The 20,902-nt window shown below is 34.8% G+C and overlaps 1 protein-coding gene across 2 annotated transcripts in view; it reads left to right on the top strand.

Moving 5' to 3' along the window:
• Positions 1–17,299, top strand: part of RNF128 (ring finger protein 128) — a 193,923-nt gene extending 176,624 nt beyond the window's left edge. The window contains exons 4-7 of one of the 2 annotated variants that reach the window (XM_090263931.1): positions 5,343–5,425; positions 6,586–6,682; positions 7,440–7,608; positions 15,846–17,299. In XM_090263931.1, coding sequence (XP_090120057.1) covers positions 5,343–5,425; positions 6,586–6,682; positions 7,440–7,608; positions 15,846–15,979 — 483 coding nt within the window. In that variant the 3' untranslated portion in view covers positions 15,980–17,299. The remainder of the gene's footprint in view (positions 1–5,342; positions 5,426–6,585; positions 6,683–7,439; positions 7,609–15,845) is intronic. The other variant, XM_090263930.1, reaches the window with a different exon arrangement.
• Positions 17,300–20,902: the final 3,603 nt, after the last annotated feature.

Below are 20,902 nucleotides of genomic sequence, written 5' to 3'. Positions count from 1 at the left end.
GAGATGTTTTTCCACTGCTTTAAACAGTTTTTGAACTAAATTTTGATGCCTTTTAGTGCTTCTGCCATGTTTTGTTTCACCTCTTCCACACCAGCAAAATGTTTCCTTTTGAGGATTTTTTTTCATCCAGGGAAACAAACAGAAAAATGGCATCTCAAGTCAAGATCGGGTGAATAGGGAGGGTGAGGCGTGGGGGTCATGCCATTTTTAGTCAAAAACTGCTGAATACTCAGTACCATGTGGGCAGGTGTGCTCCTAAATCACCCACATGAAATGGGTAAATGCATTGAAAGAGTCTTCAGAAAAAGTCACTGAAGCTAAACACAAGCTCTCACAACAACACCAGTAGTACACTAATACAGATGGGTTCCTAGAATACTCACCTTGTAGGGGAATCCTGCAGTACAAGGTGCCCACCCTTCAGAAGATGATTCCAGGATTTTCTTGGGAGGAGGGTTACCCCTCATATTTTATTAGACTCCACATGTAGGTGAGATCATCTGGTATTTGTCTTTCTTTGACTGGCTTATTTCACTTAGCATAATAATCTGCAGGTCCATATATGCTGTCACAAAAGGTAAGATTTTCTACTTTTTCAGCCATGTAGTATCCCATTGTGTAAATGTACCACAGTTTTTTTTATCTACTCATCTACCGGTAGATATTTGGGCTGTTTACAAGTTTTATAAAGAAGAACAAATTTGGATGACTAACGCTACCTGATGTGCAGAATTATTTTAAAGCTACAGTAGTCAAGATATTGTGGTATTGGAGAAAAGAGAGATCTTTATTTAAATTGATGGTACAGTAGGGAGTCCAGAAATAGACCTACACATATATGGCTAATTGATTTTGACAAAGGTAAAATGCAATTCAATAAAGAAAGGATAGCCAATTGTTGGCTCTCCATATGCAGTTATTGAATATCCATATACAAAAAAAATGAACCTCAATCCATACTTTATACACTTTGTAAAAATTAATTCAAAATGGATCACAAACATAAATATAAAATCTAGAACTATGAAATTTTCACAAGAAATCTTCAGAAAAAAAAATCTTCATTACTTGGTTAGGCAAAGATTAGTTTCATGTGATACCAAAACATGCATTTAAAAAAATGAGAAATTGAACTCTGTCAAAATTAAGACTTTTTGCTCTCTGAAAGACACTGTTAAGAGAATGAAAAGATAAGCAAAAGACTGGGAGAAAATATTTGCAAATCCCATACCTAATAAAAAGCTGTATCTAGAATATATAAGGAACTCTCAAGACTAAACATAAAAAAAAAATCTGGTGAAAAATGGGCAAAACAAATATTTTACCAAAGAACACATATGAATGGCAAAAAAATCACATAAAAAGATGCTCAATAATATGAATCATTAAGGAAATGCAAATAAAAACCACTGTGAGATACCACAGCACATTCATTAGAATGGCTAAAACCAATACAACTGACAGTACCAAAAGCTGTCAAAGATATGAAAAAAACTAACTCTCGTACATTTGCTGGTGAGATTGAAATGTATAGCCAGTTTGAAAAACAGTTTGGCAAAATATTATGAAATCAAATATACACTTTCCAAAGAACCCAGAAATCTCACTTATAATACTTACCCTAGAGGAAAAAAATATGTTCACATAAAAACTTGTGAACAACTGTTCAGCTTTATTAATAATTACAAAAAATGGGAAGGAATTCAAATGTCCTTCAATTGGTGAATGTATAAACAACTGTGGTGCATCCATATCGTGGAACACTATTTAGCAATTTAAAGGGAAGGAACCCTACCAATACACACTACAATATGGATGAATCTCAAATGCATTAAGTGAAAGAAGCCACAATGAAATGCAGGAGTCCATTTTATGACATTCTGAAAAAGCCAAAAGTAAAAGACCTGAAAACAGATCAGTGGTTGCCACAGGGTGGGGGTGAGAGTGGTTAACTACAAAAGGGTACAAAAAATTTGTTGAGGTAATAGAACTATTTTATATCTTGATTGTGGTGGCAATAAAGTGACTGTACGTTGGTCTAAACTTGTAAAATTTTATACTAAAAAGAGTGAATTTTACTGTATGTGAATTACATGTTAATTTTCTTTATTTTTTCACCAGTGATTTTTATTTTATTTTACTTTTAATTATATTTTATTGATTTTGCTATGACAGCTATCCCAATTTTCCCCCTTTGGCCCCCTCCACCCAGCACTCCCCACTCTCTCATGCATCCCTACACCATTGTTCATGTCCATGGGTCATGCATATAAGTTCTTTGGCTACTTCATTTTTTATACTGTACTTTACATCCCCATGGCTGTTCTGTAACCACCTACTTGTACTTTTTAATCCTCTCACATCTTCACCTATTCCCCTATACCCCTTCTCATCTGGCAACCATCAAAATGCTCTCCATGTCCACGATTCTGTCTCTGTTCTTGTTTGCTCAGTTTGTTTTGTAGATTGAATTGTTGATAGATATGTATTTATTGCCATTTTATTGTTCATAGTTTTGATCTTCTTTTTCTTAAATAAGCCCCTTTAACATTTCATGTAATAATGGTATGGTGATGATGAACTCCTTTAGGTTTTTTTTTTTTTTTTTTTTTTTTTTTTTTTTTTGTCTGAGAAGCTCTTTATCTGCCCTTCGATTCTAAACAATATTTTTGCTGGATAGAGCAATCTTGGCTATAAGTCCCTGCTTTTCATCACTTTGAATATTTCTTGCCAATCCCTTCTAGCCTGAAAAGTTTCTTTTGAGAAACCACCTGACAGTTTTATGGGAACTCCCCATGTAGGTAACTAACTGCTTTTCTCTTGCTGCTTTTAAGATTCTCTCTTTATTTTTAACCTTTGGCATTTTAATTATGATGTGTCTTGGGGTGGGCTTCTTTGCATCCATCTTTTTGGGGGCTCTCTGTGCTTCCTGGACTTCCATGTCTATTTCCTTCACCAAATTAGGGAAGTTTTATTTCACTATTTAAAAAAAAAAGATTTTCTTTCTCTTCTCCTTCTGGCACCACTATCATGTGAATGTTGGACTGCTTAAAGTTCTCCCAGAGGCTGCTTATACTATCCTTGTTTTTTTAATTATTTTTTCTTGTTGTTGTTCTCATTGGTTGTTTTCTGCTTCCTTATGTTCCAAATCATTGATTTGATTTTTGGCTTTATTCACTCTATTGTTATTCTCTGTAAATTGTTCTTTATTTCAATTAGTGTATCTAACTGGATCTTTTTTATGCTGTTGAGTTCCTCACTAAGTTCCTTGAGCATCCTTATAGTCAGTGTTTTGAACTCTGTATCTGATAGATTGCTTGTTGCTGTTTTTTTTCTTTTTTAGATCTCTTGCTGGATTTTGATCTGTTCTTTTTTTTTTTTTTTTTTTTTTTTTTTTTTCATTTGGGCCATATTTGTTTGTCTCCTCATTTTGGCAGCCTCTGTCCTGGTAGTATGGCCTAATGTAGTAGGTGTCCTGTAGGGTTCAGTGGCACAGTTTCCCCTATCACCCAAGCTGGGTACTCAAGGTGTGTCCTTTACGTAGGCTGAGTACACCCTCCTCTTGTAGTTGAGACTTGATTGCTGTTGGCAGATCAATGGGAGGGACTTAGGCCAGTTGTCTACAGGGATTCGGTATGACAACTGGCCACCAACCTCTTCCCTCCATGAAGGATCAGCTGTGCAAGTGCAGGGTGATGGTGCTCCAACATGGTCTGTAGCTGTGCACTGGGTACGCTGGCCCTGGAGTTTCCCAGGTGGTGCAGGCCAAGGTCAGCCCTCACCTGTGTTTTGCCCAGGGCTATCCTGCCTGAGCTATAAAGCAATCTGAGATGGCTGCTACTTGTGCTGGGCTAGGAGATTCCCAGGCAAAGCCAAGCTGTGCATTTAGGCTGGCTGCTGCTAGTTCTTTGCCTGGGGCCACTTATCAAGAGGTAGGGGGCTTAGAGGCTCCCTGAGGCCATCTGTTGCTTGTTTGAAAGGATTTAGGACATTGTGAATCATGAACCAAGCCCAACCATTCCTATGTAAAAGCGACTGTTAACAGCTGTAAATTGGGTGGGACAGAGCCTCAGGGGATCTCCAGGGCTGGGCAAACAATGTTAGCCAAGTTTGATGGAGTGTCAGATACTGGAGCCTTTCAAGCTGCTACCCCAGTGCTGGAGCTCAGAGGGAGTGAATCTGGGTAAGTTTGTGTGTGGGTTCTTTAAGAGGAACAGCTTTGGACTCCAGCAGTTTCTTCCACTGACTCAATCCCTGCTGGTTTTTGCAGCCAGATGTTATGGGGACTTATCTTCCTGGAGTATAACCCTGGGCGGGGTAGCCTGGTGTGGGGCTGGGACTCCTTGCTCCCAAGATACCTCTTCCTATTTTTATCTACCACACATAAATGTGGGACCAGCTCATTCCATGTCTCCACCCCTCCTACCAGTCTGGATGGATGTGTTTTTTTTAATTCCTTAATTGTCAGACTTCCATTCAATTTGATTTTTGATGGTTCTGAGTAATGGTTGTTATATAAGTTAGTTGTAATTTTGGTATGGTTGTATGAGGAGGCAAGCAGTGTTTATCTATGTTGCCATCTTGACCAGAAGTCTTAATATTCTTTAAATGGGACAACATAGCTAAAGAATTGTACAATATGCATTTTTTAAGTTCTAAAACTTGCAAAAGTTTTAAATTAGTGTTCCATGTTTCTCTTTGTGCTAGTCCCGTTTAGGTTGACTTTATTCTTTTACTGTTTTCTCCTTTTTATTGAATTTATTGGGGTGACACTGGTTAACAAAATTATACAGGTTTCAGGTGCACAAGTCTACAACACATAATCTGTACACTGTATTTTGTGTTCACCACCCCAAGTCAAGTCTCCTTCTATCACCATTTATTCTCCCTACACCCTCCTCCACTTGCCTCCACCACACTGTTGTCCATGTCCATCAGTTCTCATTGTTTTGTTTTGTTTTTTTTATTTTTAAGTCTAAATATTTTTATTTTAAATTTCAATTATATAATGCATTGTTATTAACTATACTCATCATATTTTACATTAGATCCTCAGACCTTATAGCTGGAAGTTTGTACCCTTTTCCCAACTTCTCCATATTTCTTCTGCCCACAGTCCCTGGCAACCACTTTGATACTCTCTGTTTCTATAAGTTTGACTTTTGTTTAATTCCAATTAAGACAAAATAATTTTAAATTGCTTACTTAAAATAGTCATTTAGTGATATGATGTTCCTCCTATATGACTTTATACAATTTAAATACATGTATTTATGATCTTTCTCTGCAGTTCAATGTATTGTTTCTTATCTATCAGAGTAATAATAACTATTTGCCCATAGGAAATTGGCCCTGACGGAGATAGTTGTGCTGTGTGTATTGAACTGTATAAACCAAACGATTTAGTGCGCATCTTAACCTGCAAGTAAGTTTGATTTTCTTTTATATCATCAATAATAATAGCTGATTTACAAAAATCATTGTAATAGAGAAAACTATTTTGAATGTTTCGAAAATGATGTATTTATTTTGTTATTTTTAAGTATAGGAGAATGCTTTATTTTTAAATATTATTGCAATTACTATAAGGCTAATTATATAAAGTTTCCATAATCCAGTAGAATTTGGAAACCAGTTCTGTCTAAACTGAGAAGCTAGTTAGCACCACTATTTACACACACACACACACACACACACACACACACATATACATACTGGATTATTTGCATTCATTCTAACAATCCTATTAAGGAAAATAAAATAAAATAAACTCATTAGCATCTATTTAGAAGTCTTTATTCTTTCTTTTTATTATTCTTCTCCTGAAAGTTTTCTTAACAGTCTTTCTTTTAGCTATTAAATAATGGTACTCTTGGAAAATATCACATTGCCTAAAGTATCAGCACTGTGCTGTACTCAATACAGTATTGTACTATATTATTGGGAATGACCAACCATACCATGTTATTGTGAGGGGATGACAAGATAATTAAGATCTGAAATGCTGAACAGTCTTAGGTCAGCAGCATCTTAGCCATTTTCCAAGTAATGAGTACTGAAACTATTTCCTTTGAAGCTAGAGCAATAAGGCCTTTATATTTAAAAATACTATATTATGAAATTTCCAAATTTTGCTTCTGTGGATCCTTATTATTTATGCTTTAATGTAGCAATTTGGAACTGGTATGCTGCAAGAATTTTTAAAACATGCACTACCTGAGTATTTAGTCAAGGGCATTGACCTCTTTCCATAGATTGTCAAATTTTTTTTAAAAGTGACAACAGCCAACACAACCATAGCTGTCCAGTGTGGATGAATCAAGATTGTACCTATTTTTTTGTCAGGAAAAAAATATATATTTTGGTATGCTGCAGAATTTTAGTAATTAGTTTATTTGTGTCATGAGATGAAAAAGGTTGAAAATCTTCCTTTTAAACACACTGCTGTAATAGTGTGTTTAAAAGAAAAAAAATCATCTATTAAAAGACAAAGTAAAATTATAGGGTAACCTGTTAGTATATTAGGCAAAGTGTTGTTGCTATTTCACAACTGATAAATAAGTTATGCATTTTTTCCTTCATTAGCCATATTTTCCATAAGACATGTGTTGATCCATGGCTGTTGGAACACAGGACTTGTCCCATGTGCAAATGTGACATACTGAAAGCTTTGGGAATTGAGGTAAACATTACTAAACTATTTATATAAAGAAACTCAAGCAATGTGTTATTTATGTACCTGAGCCTTCAGGAGACTAACATTCATTTTTTAGCTTTGTAATGTGCTAGACTTACAGTTTATATCAAAAGTTGGACCTGCTTATATCGCCTCCATTTTTATCTCCCTCACTTTCCTCAAATGTACCTATTTTTTGGTCTGAATTTGAAGTAATGACCTTATAAACTACCAACTGGCTACTGATACCCCTTTCTCATTTTTACTGTCTTACTATTCCATAGAAATCAAACTTGTAACTAAATGAACTTGTATAGTTTCAGAAAGTATAATAAATATTAAATTATATTTAGTAAATGAAAAAAAACGCTACCTCTTCCACAGTACACATAACAGAGAACCAAGCTCAACAAGATCTTCCTAATTGAAGAGATGTATAGAATACACTGATTCTCAGTTCCCCTAGGAAAGAGCATGAAGTTTTCTTTTTGACTGCCTACCTTGTACTAGGAATTATATTATGAAGTGGTAGGATCACCCAGATGAATATGTCAGGTGTGACAACAATCTGTCTTTTGCCCCATTGGTGGATCCATTTATTCCAACTGCTCTGGCTGGGACCAGCAAGAGATTTTTGTGATTAAAAAAAAAAAAAAAACAAAACATTGCTATAACAAATCATCTTTAGATAAACTTTGAATGATATATCAAGGAAAAGAATGTACTCTGAGAGTCTTTTACTTTGTTCAAATGCTTTCCAAAGGTGGATGTTGAAGATGGATCAATGTCTTTACAAGTCCCTGCATCCAATGAAACATCTAATAGTGCCTCTCCTCATGAAGAGGATAATCGCAGTGAGACTGCATCATCTGGTTATGCTTCAGTTCAGGGAGCAGATGAACCACCTTTGGAGGAACATGTGCAGTCAGCAAGTAAGCACCATGATGAGGGTCAAGTGCCCCACAAATAATCCATTGTAGATCTTAGCATTTGTTCCATTCATCTGTTAATACACTTCAGATTTTTGCTATGAACAACAATGCAATGCAGTATGCACCCCTACCTTAACTTAATACACAGTTATTCAAATGTACCTGAAACATGAAATATTGAATACATTAGCAGTGTGATTATTCACAGAAGAAAAGGATTTATTGTAAAACTCTGATTCATGTAAGTGTTGGCTTGTTAATTTACAGAGGGTAAGGAGAAACTTTAAACTTTAGAAGTCATTGTTTATTGCAGACCAATCAGAAATTAAGAAAGGAGTTCTGAAATGATAAAATAGAATTCAATTTCCAAAAGCTTGATTTCTATACTTCTCATGAACAATTTTTTGCACAAATTGAAACTTAAAGAATAGTATGTGCTGCCACCTGTTGATTATTTACCATGAAATGAACAAACCTTGGAAACTAAAATTGAATACAATAGTGCCCCCTTATCCATAGTTTTGTTTTCCATGGTTTCAGTTGCCTACAGTCAACCACAGTCTGAAAATATTAAATGGACAATTCCAGAAATAAACAGTTCAAAAATTTTAAAGTGTACCATTCTGAGTAGTGTGATGAAATCTCACACTGTATAAGCTCCCTACCCATTAGTCACTTAGTAGCCATGTCAGTTACGAGGTCGGCTGTTATATTGCAGTGCTTGTGTTCATGTAACCCTTATAGTAGCCTAATGCTATGTCATACTACCTATGTCATTCACCTCACTTCATCTGATCACATAGGCATTGTATCATCCCACATCATTGCAAGAAAGGTGAATACAGTATAATAAGATATTTTGAGAGAGCACATTCACATGACTTTTATTACAGTATATTGTTATGATTGTTCTATTTTATTCTTAATTGTTGTTAATCTTTTACTGAGCTTAATTTATACATTGAACTTTATCACATGTATGTATGCATAGGAAAAAAACTTAGTATATATAGAATTCAGTGCTACCTGCAGTTTCAGGCATCCACTGCGGGAGCTTGGAACATATCTTCTGCAGATTAGGGTGGACCACTATATATTGTTTTCAAAATTCATGTGAATCAGTATTGCAACTTAGTAATACTGTATCATAGTGGTAAATAAATTTTAGGTAATTCTGTTATTTTTTCCCTTAGAAAACCTCTATACAAAATTTTCCCTCTCTTTAACTTCCACCTTTTCATGGTTTGAAATTTTTTTTTGTTTGTTTTTTGTAATCCTCATTTTGAGATAAACTAATTCTGGCATATGAGTTGAAGAAAAACTAAATGTCAGGGTGACTTGTGATATGTCAAATGTCAGGTTCTTATGACATAAACCTTTGTCCTCTGTAGGCTCATCAGTGCCATAGATACCATTTCTGAAGATGTCATGAGGAATACTATCATAAATATGCAAACCTTTTATTGTTTGTAATCTAATCTTCAGACATGTCCCAGAGTATAAAGTCATCATAAGAATCTTAATAATCTCTGGATTATTCTGCCTATAATAGGAAATCATCGACCATTTGTCCCAAATCAGATTTTGTACCCCTAATTGCATGGTAATAGAATGCAGTGAAGATAAAGGGGTGTACAAGATAATTCAATTTATTGCTAGGCTAGTTTTTAAAGGTTCCAACCTACCTTTTTTGTGCTCTGTTCTTCTTGTGGCAGAGGGTGGTAAGCAGAACAGTTTTTGCAGAGGTTTTGAGAAATAAACGAAATGATGATCCATGTTTCTCCTGTATTCTTCATCTGGATGAATGATAGTAACACCCACCCAGGTGCCTCAAACCTGAAACAAGGGAGCTCTTGATTCTTCTCGCTTCTCTTTTCTATAGGTTCAATATCCTTTTTCTCTAATTCATTTCCTAATTTCCAACATTTATTCCACAGTCATAGTTTGAGCCACTATCTATTCTCTCATCCATTCCTTCTGCTCTTCCTCCACCAAGAACTGGGGAAGACCAGTCTAACTCCTGCTCCTCCTTTAAAACTTGCCACACTTTGACAAGCCTCCCTTGACTTGCATGTGTGACCCTATTGTCTGCTTATGTAGAAGTTATATCATTGCACTTATTGCACTGAATTGTATTAAAACTTTATAAAGTTCCTTTGGATAGAGACAGTATCTTATTATTCAGTGTTTTATATCTGCACTTAGCACAGTCTGCTGCATAATAGATACTCAAATAAGTGTTGAATGAATGATCACCTAGAATAGATTTGATTCTATATGTGATTATGTACAACTAGTTTGGGTATCTTGCCTAATAACCACTGATTATTGTGGTGATAGTTGATTTAAATAACTTTGTAAACATAATTTATTAGTTTATGTCTGCATGTCCTATCATTGTGCTAAGTTCTATTGAGGGTATTGGTTTTCAAACTTGAGCATGCATCAAATCACCTGGAGGCCTTGATAAAACAGAGGTGCTACCACCAGTTTCTGATCAGTACATATGGGGTGGGGCCTGAGAATTTTCATTTCTAATAAGTTCCCAGGTGATACTGATGCTGCTGGTCCAGGTACCACACTTAGAGAACCACTCAATAAGGGTCTTAGATTTTAAACTTGGCCGTACAATAGAATCACCCAAAGAAATTTTAAATATTACTGATGCGTGGGCTCTGCCCCAGAATGGTTAGATCAGAATCCATGAAGGTTGGGGACCAAAACAGGTTCATAAAATTATATTAATTTTAATTTGAAAGAATTTCAGGCGGACAAAAAAAGCTGCAAAAATAATACAAAAATGCCCATATACCCATCACATAACTTTTCCAAATGTTAACATTTTATATAACCATATGCAATGATCAAGACCAGGAAACTGATAAAATATTAACTAAAGTGCAGATGTTACTCAAATTTCACCAGTTGACCCACTGATGTTCTTTTTATGTCCCAGGATCTCACATTACATTTCCCTTTTTGTCCTTTCTTTTCTCCCAGCTTTATTGAGATATACATACTTGATAGATAACATAGTTTAAGGTATACAGCATGCTGATTTGATATACATACATATTGCAAAATGATTATGACATTAATGTTAGTTAACAAAACCATCATCTCACATAATCATACAATTTTTGGATGTGGTGAAAATATTTTAAGATCTACTCTCTTAGCAACTTTCAAGGATATAATACAGTACTGTTAACTATAGTCACCATTTGGTTCAATAGATCCCCAGAACTTATTAATCTTATAACTGGAAGTTTGTACTCTTTGACCCACATTTCCACATTTCTCTTACTCCCTAGCCTCTGGCAACCACCATCATACTCTGTTTCTATGAGTTTTTTTTTTTTTTTAAATAGATTCCAAATATAAGTGTGATCATGTAGTATTTGTCTTTTTCTGTCTGACTGATTTCACTTAACATAGGGCCCTCTAGGTCTATCCATGCCATTGCAAATGGCAGGCTTTCCTTATTTCTCATGTCTGAATAATATCCTGTATGTATAATCATATTTTCTTTATCCCTTCATCTGTCAGTGAATACTTAGATTATTTTCATGTCTTGACTATTATGAATAATGCTTCAGTGAACATGGAGATGCAGATATCTCTTCAAGATAGTGACATAATTTCCTCTGGATAAATATCCAGTAGTGGAATTGCTGCATAATATAGTAGTTCTATTTTTAATATTTTGAGGAACCTCCATACTGTTTTCCATAATATACCAATTTACATTCTCACCAACACATCCTCACCAGCATTTATCTTCTGTCTTTTTGATAATAGCTATCCTAACAAGTATGAGATGATACATCATTTTGATTTTGTTTTGTATTTCCCTGATGGTTAGTGATGTTGAGTATCTTTTCATGTAATTTTTGACCATTTGTATGTATTCCTTGGAAAAATATCTATTCAGCTTCTCTGCTCATGTTTTAATTGTACTGTTTTTTTTTTTGTTTTTTGTTTTTTTTGCTTTTGAGTTGTATGAGCTCCTTATATATTTTGGATTCTAACACCTTATGTGATATATGTTTGCAAATATTTTCTCTCATTCTGTAAGTTGCCTCTTCATTTTGTTGTTTATTTTGCTGTGCAGAAGCCTTTTATTTGCTATGGTCTCACTTGTTGATTTTTGCTTTTGTTGCTTGTGTTTTGGTATCATGGCCAAAAAATTGTTGCAAGACCAATGTCAAGGAGCTTTTTCTCTATGTGTTCACCTAGGAGTTTTATGGTTTCAGCTTTTCTGTTTAAGTCCTTGATCCATTTTGAGTTAATATTTGTGAGTGGTGTAAGGTAGGGGTCCAGTTTCATTCTACTGCATGTGAATACGTAGTTTACCCAATACCATTTATTGAAAAGACAGTATTTTCCCCATTGAGTGTTCTTGGCTCTCTTGTCAAAAACAAGCTGACTACATATGTGTGGATTTATTTCTGGAATTTCACTTTTGTTCCATTGATCTATGTGCCTGTTTTTATGCCAGTACTATACAATTTTGATTACTATAGTTTTGTATTATAGTTTGAAATCAGGAAGTGTGATGCCTCCCATTTTGTTCTTTCTCAGGATTGCTTTTGCTATCTAGGGTCTTTTAAGGTTCCATGTGAATTTTAGGATTTTTTAATATTTCTGCGAAAATGCCATTGGAATTTTGATAGGGATTGCACTGAATCTATACATGACTTTGAGTAATATGAACATTTTAACAACACTAATTTTTATGATCCATGAACATGGGATCTTTCCACTTACCTGTGTCTTCTTCACTAACATTCATTAGTGTTTTATAGTTTTCATTGTACAGATTTTTTTTATTTTTTACCTCTTTGGTTAAATTTATTCATAACTATTTTTTTGCTTTTGTTGCTATTGCGAATGGAATTTTCTTTATTTCTATTTCAGATATTTCAGTGTTAATGTATAGAAATGCACTAATAATTTTTGTATATTGATTTTTTTAACCTGCAAGTTTACTGAATTTATTAGTTCTAATAGCCCTTTGGTAGAATCTTTAGTATTTTCTCTATATGAGGTCATGTCATCTGGAAAGAGAGACAATTTTACTTCTTCCTTTCTGAGGGCTTGTTTTGAGGGGTTGTTTCATTTTCTTGACTAATTGCTAGGGCTATGATTTACAATACTATGTTGTATAGGAGTGGTGAGAGAGGGCACCTTTGTCTTTGTTGTTGGTGGAACAGCACCATAATGTTACCAGAGAGTGGACCTCAGGTCAGCAACCTGGGTACTTGAGTTCCAGCTAAGAAAAAATTCAAAGGCAGAACTCAAACTATAAGAGAAAGTTGATTTAGAAAGTCACAGAGATAGAAGTGAACTGTAGAAGAAATAGGCTCAGGAAACAAGTTACGGAGGCAAAAGAAGGGCCCTTGGAGCTTAGGAGAAAGAAAGGTAAAGATAACATGCCTGAGGGAAAGAAGGGGAGGAGAAATGCACAGGGGCAGGGGGATGGGTGAGGAGCATGCTCACAGGAGGAAGAGGTGGGGAAAGCCACAATGAGTCTCTTCATAAGGGCCTTTAAGGGCTGGGATTTTAGGGGAGGTCCCAGGGGAGGACCTCAATAGAATATTCATTAGCTTTCCAGGTGTTTCTTTTAGGGATGTGATCTCTAATAGTTGGTTAGTGCCAGGCCAAGAAGTTATTAGTTAATGCAGTTGGTTCTGATGTCAGCCATGACATTCCTTGCCTGGTTTTGCTGCTTTTCTAGGCCTGGAGCTGAAACATAACTGAGGCTTAGATATATTTGATGTGGATCAGAACCTCATGGTGCTGGGGGCTTAATGCTTAAGAGCTATTCTCAAGCCCCCTTGTTGGTTCATCCTCAAAGGGGGTCTAATTCGCATGACTAGCAACATGCCAAGGGAGGAACAGTCAGAGGAGGGTCCCAACTACATGGCCAGAGCTATGAAAGATCAGGGGTTCTGGACCACATGACCAGCAATATGCTAAAGGTGGAGAGGTTACACTGGGAGCGAGGTTCTTCTTTTCCCAGATTTGCCCCTTGCTAAGCAGCCAGGGCTTTCTGCCCTGGTGACCTTCTGTACCTGGTCCATCATCCTTGCTCTGCTCATGTCTGTCTAACTGCCTACCACAGTATTATTCCTGGTTTTAGAGGAAAAGCTTGCAGCTTTTCATCTTTGAGTAAGATATTACCTGTGGGTTTGTCATATATGGCCTTTATTATATTTGGGTATGTTCCTTCTACACCTAATTTGTTGAGATGTCCACATTGCGTTTAATTGTAATGTCTTCTTAGTTTCCAATCTGTGATTATTCCTTAGTCTTTATCTTTCATCACCTTGACACTTTTGAAGACTATGGCTCAGGTATTTTATAGAATATCTCTCAATTTGAACTTGTTTGCTGTTTCCCAATGATTAAATTTATTGTCCTTTTCTATTTTAGGCAAGAATACCACTGAAATGATGTTCCTTTTTCTGCCTAATATCATATAATAAGTCATATGATGTCCATGTCTTATTACTGATGGTTTGAACTTTACTCAGTTGGTTAAGGTGGTATCTGCCAAGCTTCTCCTCTTAAAGTTACTATTTTTTCCTTTGTAATTCTTAATTATCATATAGAGAGACACTTGGAGACTATGAAAATATCCTATTTCTCATCATACTTTTACCCAATAATTTTATCAATTATTGGTGCTTCTTACTTGCAATAATTATTACTGAAGTGTGTGCCAGTGGTGCTTTTTAAAATTTCCATCTTTTTCTACATTAATTAAGCCTCTATTTTAAGAAAGAGCTATCCTTTTTCCATTTTATTTATCCAATTATTTATAATAGCATGGATTCATAGATATCTCTTTTATTCTACAATATTCTCATGATTTATTTATTGCTTAGATTGTCCTAGATTTGGTCATTGAGAACTCCCTCAAATTTGTTCCTGTTTTCTTTCAACATGCCCCATCATTTTTTTTTTTTTTATGAGCACTTCCTTACTTTCTGGCACAAGATGTTCTGTACCAGGGATTGGCAAACTTTTTCTGTAAAGAGCTAGGTAGTATTTATTTTAGGCTTTGAAGGCCATAAATCTGTTGCATTTTTTGTTTGTCTTACAATCTTTTAAAAATATAAAACCACTCTTAGCTATGGGTTTGTGCCACAGGCTATAGTTTGCTAACCCTAAGCTAGAATCTAGGTTAATCTTGTGCTCTCTTTGCCCTAGCCCTAGAATCAGCCATTTCTTCAAGGGGCCTTTTATTGGAGAACAGTATTTTGAAACCAAGATCTGGGTACTGGCTATTCTCATTGCTGTTGAGGTGTCATTGCTATCAACTCCTTTTAATGAAAAAAGCTGGGAAATATGTATGCATGCAAATGTATACACACACCTGCATTCTTCTATTCATCTATCTTATCCATCCATCCATCTGAAAAACAATGAGCTCATACTGATACATCCATTTCCAATCCAACACCACAGTTTATTCTAGCCCTCCCCTTTCTCTATGTGTAATTTCTGTCTCTGACAATGAGAAACCTGGCTCTCATTATCTATAATATATTTACTTATTTGTTTAATCCTAGAGCACACAAAAATAGTTTCAATATTGCTAGCTCACAAACCTGTTGGAAACAATTTCACTAACAGTTCTTTTTGTTTTTAGCTTTACAGGATATAGTCAAAATACTGTTTTTCCAATGTTACTTAAGTTAGTTCTTTTCTTCTCCACTAGTTCAGGATAGTTATTTATTTAATCTGTAATATATTTATGTTCATTTGTTATCATTTGCATTCCATTTTGGGCCATCTCCCCAACTTCCTGGTTGTTGTTTTGTTATGTTTTGTTTTGTTTTATCTGTCTATGCATTTGAAAAAGCATAGGTAATTCTTTTCAAGTGCCCAGGTGATTGAAATATGAGGATAGGTTTAAGAACTGTTATATTTAGGGTAGAAAAGGAGCAGAAGAGATAACTTTTGCTCTTAACAGGGCTATAACCTAGTAAAAGTAAGCACACATGGGAATCAAAAAGGAGTAATTATAAATTAATATAATAGTGCCATAAGTGCTTTATGTAAGACATACTGTAAATTATATAATTATTAAAGGAACAGGGAATAAGTGTAATACAGTAATCAGATTATTATGGAATTAGACAAGAAAGATTTCTTAGACATGAGTGTTGAATTTTGTCTCAAAGAATAGAAGGGTAAAGTCATTCTAAAATTATTTCTTTCTAAAGATGAAAATCTACAGCTGGTAAACCATGAAGCACGTTCCATGGCAGTGGATGTTGTTCCTCATGTTGACAACCCAACCTTTGAAGAAGATGAAACTCCTGATTCAGAGACTACTGTTCGAGAAATTAAGTCATAAAATCTGTGTCAATAGAAAACTCGAGCCTTTAGTAATAACAGAACTGCCAATTAGGGCCTAGCTTCCTATTAATGAACTGGATAAATTTAATAAAGTAAGAATTATATGGAAAGTGTTGAGATGACTAATATTATATTATATACTTAACTGGCTTAAAATATTTAACCTATTAACTTTTTTCACAAATTCAATATAATATTTTTCTTAGGATAGTTTCCTCTCAATAGTAATAGCAAGATTTTTAAACATTCAAAACTCTCTTCTAGTAGTCATGTTTTTCATTTATAACAATTTTCTTATAAAAACATGTTGCTTTTAAAATATGAAATAACTGTAATCATTTTATTTTATGATAGTATCTTAATTAAAAATACTGCTATTTAGCTTGGGTCATATGTGTCAGGTTTTTCCTCCAGGTGCTTAATGTTGATCTGGAATTATAAGAATAATGGTGGAAAGAAGGGGAAAGGACTAGGCAAAGAACATGTATGAATGACTCACGGGCATGGAAACAGTGTGGGAATTAACTGAGGGGGGGTGATGTGGGTGGAGGAGGGCAAAGGGGGGAAATTGAGACAACTGTAATATAATATCAATAAAAATGATTTTAAAAAGCAATGAAAACTCAGGCTAGTACTCCATGAAATGTCTATTTAAGTTACATTAAGTTGCTAAACAAGACTGAAGCAAACAATCTATTTTAACTATTTCTTGTTTTTTAAATTAGGCTAAATGTACTTCATGAAAGTGCTGAACATAGTTTATCAGAGAATATGGACTGGACTGGATTGGTTGGTATATTAGTGGCACTAATTTGACACAAAATTATAGACAAAAAGTTTCCGTACAAAACTGCTATATAACTATTTCAAAAGTAGAGTATATAAGTTATCATGCTATTTGAAAATTATAAGTTGAGTTTACATTTTACTGAAATGGGCTAAAATTACATTAGGTAAACTAAAATTCTGTCCATGTAGCTATAAATTTTGTGAATGCATTTTCTTGGTGTTTGAAAAAGAATTGGGGTAGGAGGGAGAATTCAAGGTGCCTTAATATAAAGTTAGAAGCTTCATCCACCAAAGTTAAATAGAGCTATTTAAAAATGCACTTTATTTGTATTCTGTGTGGCTTATCTTTGGTTTTAGAGTTTTGTTTCCAGTGCAGATTCCAGCATAATTTAGGCAAAGGCAGAACAGACATGTACTTTTGTTTCCTAAATGTAGAATGGATGAAACCATTGCATTCTTGTACACTGATTTGAAATGCTGTAAATATGTCAATTTGTATTGATTATCTTTAAATATAAAATGTAAATAAAATATTCTAATAAAATTTTGTGTCTGGTGTTTAGTTAAACAATCATATACTAACTTTTCATATATAAGGTCTGTCCAGAAAAATTCCAGCCACTGTTAATATAATGAGAACTGTTTGCATGACACTGATGTAACCTGGCAGCCAAGGAGAGTGGACTGGAATGTGCATGTGTGAACAATGATGACTCCACTGTACTAGTCAGTGGGGGTCGTAGATGCCATTGAGTGAACATGAGTACTGTGTGGCTGTCACATTCAAAATGAATGAGTAGAGCAACGAATCTTCATCAAATTTAAACTTGAACATTCCTCCATGGAAACTATTTGGATGATTCAGAAGGCTGCAGCTATGGGCAACTGGTGATTGGCAGCTTTATCATGACAATGTGCCTGTTCATGCATCACATCTCCTGCAGAGTTTTTTTGTGAAACATCAAATCACTCATGTGACTCAGCCCCCCTACAGCCTAGATTTGGCACCCTGAAACTTCTGGCCTTTCCCAAAACTAAAATCACTTTTGAAAAAGAAGAGATTTCAGATAATCGATGAGACTCAGGCAAATACAACGGGGCAGCCGATGGTGACTGGGAGAACTGTGTGAGGTCCCAAGGTGCCTACTTTGAAAGGGACCAAGGTGTCATTGTCCTATGTACAATGGTTCTTGTATCTTCTTCAATAAATGTCTCCATTTTTCATATTACATGGCTAGATACCTTCTGGACAGACCTCATATGCTTGAATTTTGGAGGAAAGATTGTAATTGATATCTTTGATCAATAAAAACTAAGATTTTAGTGTGATATACATTCACATATTTCATTACATAGAAACTGCTGCCATTGTAATATAACTGACTCTACCATGAATTATGAATTATTTTTAAATGTCAGCAAGGTAAATAATACGGTTGTATTAACCTTATAATATTAATATAAGGTTAGAAAAAGACCTTAATGCCAGTCCATCTTTATTCCACCTAAGACTTAAGGCAATTTTATTACTTTAAAGTTTTCTTTTCCTTCAGCCTTCTCTTTGGCAATATGATTGTTGGTATGCTGTTAATGGGTTAAACGAATCTCTTTCTTTTGTCAAACATGTTAAGAATAAACATGTTTGGAGCACCTCAGGACCATGATTTTCAAACCAGGCTACACATATGTCTTATGTGGCAATGTGCCAGGTGTATGTGTATGTGATTCCATACAATAAATTTGGCCTATACCCTTAAAGAGTTAAGGGGGAGGTAATTTATAATTTTTTTAATTTAACAGCTTTATTGAAGTATAATTTACATAGTCAAAATTCACCCACTTTAAATGTACAATTCTGTGATGTTTAGCAAATGTATACAACTGTGCAACTTTTACCACAATCCAGTTTTAGGACATTTAATTTTTCAGCCCTCAAAGTTCCCTCATATCCATTTATAGTAAATTTCTCCTCCCATTCTCAGCCCTAAGCAATCACTAACCTGCTTTCTGTATCTATAGATTTGCCAATATTGGACATTTCATATAAATGCAATCATACAATATGTGTGGTGTTTGTAATTGGCTTCTTCCACTAGGCATAATATGTTCAAAGTTCATCTGTATCGAGGTGTGCATCAGTACTTTATTCCTATTCATTGCTAAGTAATATATCCCATTGTATTGATATATCTCATTGGCTATCCATTCATCAGTTAACAAACACTTGAGTTGTTCCCACATTTTGGCCATTATGGATAACAGTGCTATTAACATTTGTGCACAAGTCTTTGTGTATGTTTTTGATACTCTTGGGTATATAAAAAGGAGAGGAATTCCATGTAACTTTTGGATTTTTTCCAGCTATTATCTTTTGATAATAAAATATAGTTTGAGCAACAGACATAATAATCAAAATAAGTTGATTCCTTTAAGTGGCAGTAGAAGGAGTCTCTAACTTAAGAAAGAGGAGTTTTCTGAGAATTCAGTTGTAAGTTTAGCAGAAGTCAAACTGTATTATCCTATAAATAGGAATATACATGGTTCCCAGCATAAGTCAGTAAAAATACTTTTGAAGATACAATTGGAATTGTGAAATATTCCTTCTTACCCTCTATATCTAGTTTTGGTTCATTTACTAAATATTTTAATTCAGTTCTATGTCATTTGGAGAAATTTTATTACCTTAAGCTATAATAAATTTTGAGTTATTTACCTCATTCATCACTATTCTGTTGGGAGTAGAATTTTAAAGTATTTTAAAACATACTAATATAAATTTTAGGTTTACATATTACATCAAACTAGAAAGAAATTCATGATTATGACATATCTTTTGACCTCCAGAGATATTTATTGTCTTCTACCTCAGAGCTAATTCAGTAAAAAGTTTGAAAAACAGTACCCACTAGTTTTTAACTTTTTTCTACAGGAACATACAATTTCATGAGTGTGAGACATTTTTGGACATACCTAGATTTTAATGGTTAGTGCATATAAATAGGGTTTAGCATAGATAGTGGAAAGTTCTCCTCCAACTGATGTCTCAGTTCTCAACCACTGCCTTAGAAAAATTTAATGGGCATGTCCAAATAGAAACATTTTTAAAGCAATTCAGTCAGCTAAAATTCATTAACAGAGCTTATTACTTAACAGGTGCCTATGTATGTCTTAATGGAAACATGCTAATCACCTCCAATATGTTGTAGCATTTGATTTTCAAGTATTTAATTTGCTTTAAATTAGTGCATCTAAAGATTTAATGTACCCACATATTACATGTGGATCTTGTTAAAATGTACACTCTGATTCAACAAGTCTGGAGTGGGGTCTGAGATTCTGAATATCTACCAAGCTCCTGGGTGATGCAAGTGTTGCTGGTCTGGAATCCCATTTTGCATAGCAAAGCCTTAAATGGTTCTCCTCTAGCAGTGATCCTCTTGTTTTGAACCTTACTGCTTCTAAAGCTGCTGCAGACTGTAAAGCATCAACTAAGCTTGCAAAAGTCATTTCAAATAAGGCAGTAAAATCTTGACAGCAGCCTTAATTGCTATTTGTGGTTTCCTAGTACATTTTTTACACATGTGTTGTGAGACTATGATTTAAAAGGCTGACCTCTAGAAAAATGTATTATCCGTCTATTCATGATATAACATTGTGTCCATAAATATGTGGCTTAGATCAGGAAACAAAAATGGAAGCAGATGATTTGGGAAGCTGGAATAATAGTATAGTAGGAAAGTGATGTGGGGCTAATCTGAGACAATACAGTAGTCCCTCTCTATACAGTTATCGTGGTTCACTTATCGCAGTCTCACTGTATTGCGGGACTTTGTAAAATATTATATTTAATTATTTATCATGGATTTCTCACTATATCATGGGATTTTGTGGTACTGTATACCTATGTTGTTAAAGTTACATAGGATTAAGAGTGTAGAATAAATGTAAGGTTTCTACTTCGTGGGGGAAGGGCCTAGAACATAATACCCGCAATAAGTGAGGGAATACTGTAATAGGAAAACAGGGTGGACTTCTGAAAAAGAAGTAGAGGTGTGCATGTGTAACAGTGGTGAGAGTAAGAATTTTAATATTATTCCAAAGTTCTTAGCTTGAGCATCTTAATAAACAGTGG

Source organism: Furipterus horrens, unplaced genomic scaffold (genome assembly GCF_987537825.1).
Source record: "Furipterus horrens unplaced genomic scaffold, mFurHor1.1.pri manual_scaffold_17, whole genome shotgun sequence".
Lineage (NCBI taxonomy): Eukaryota > Metazoa > Chordata > Mammalia > Chiroptera > Furipteridae > Furipterus > Furipterus horrens.
Note: the sequence above shows the minus strand (reverse complement) of the source record. Positions and strands in the feature narration are given on the sequence as shown.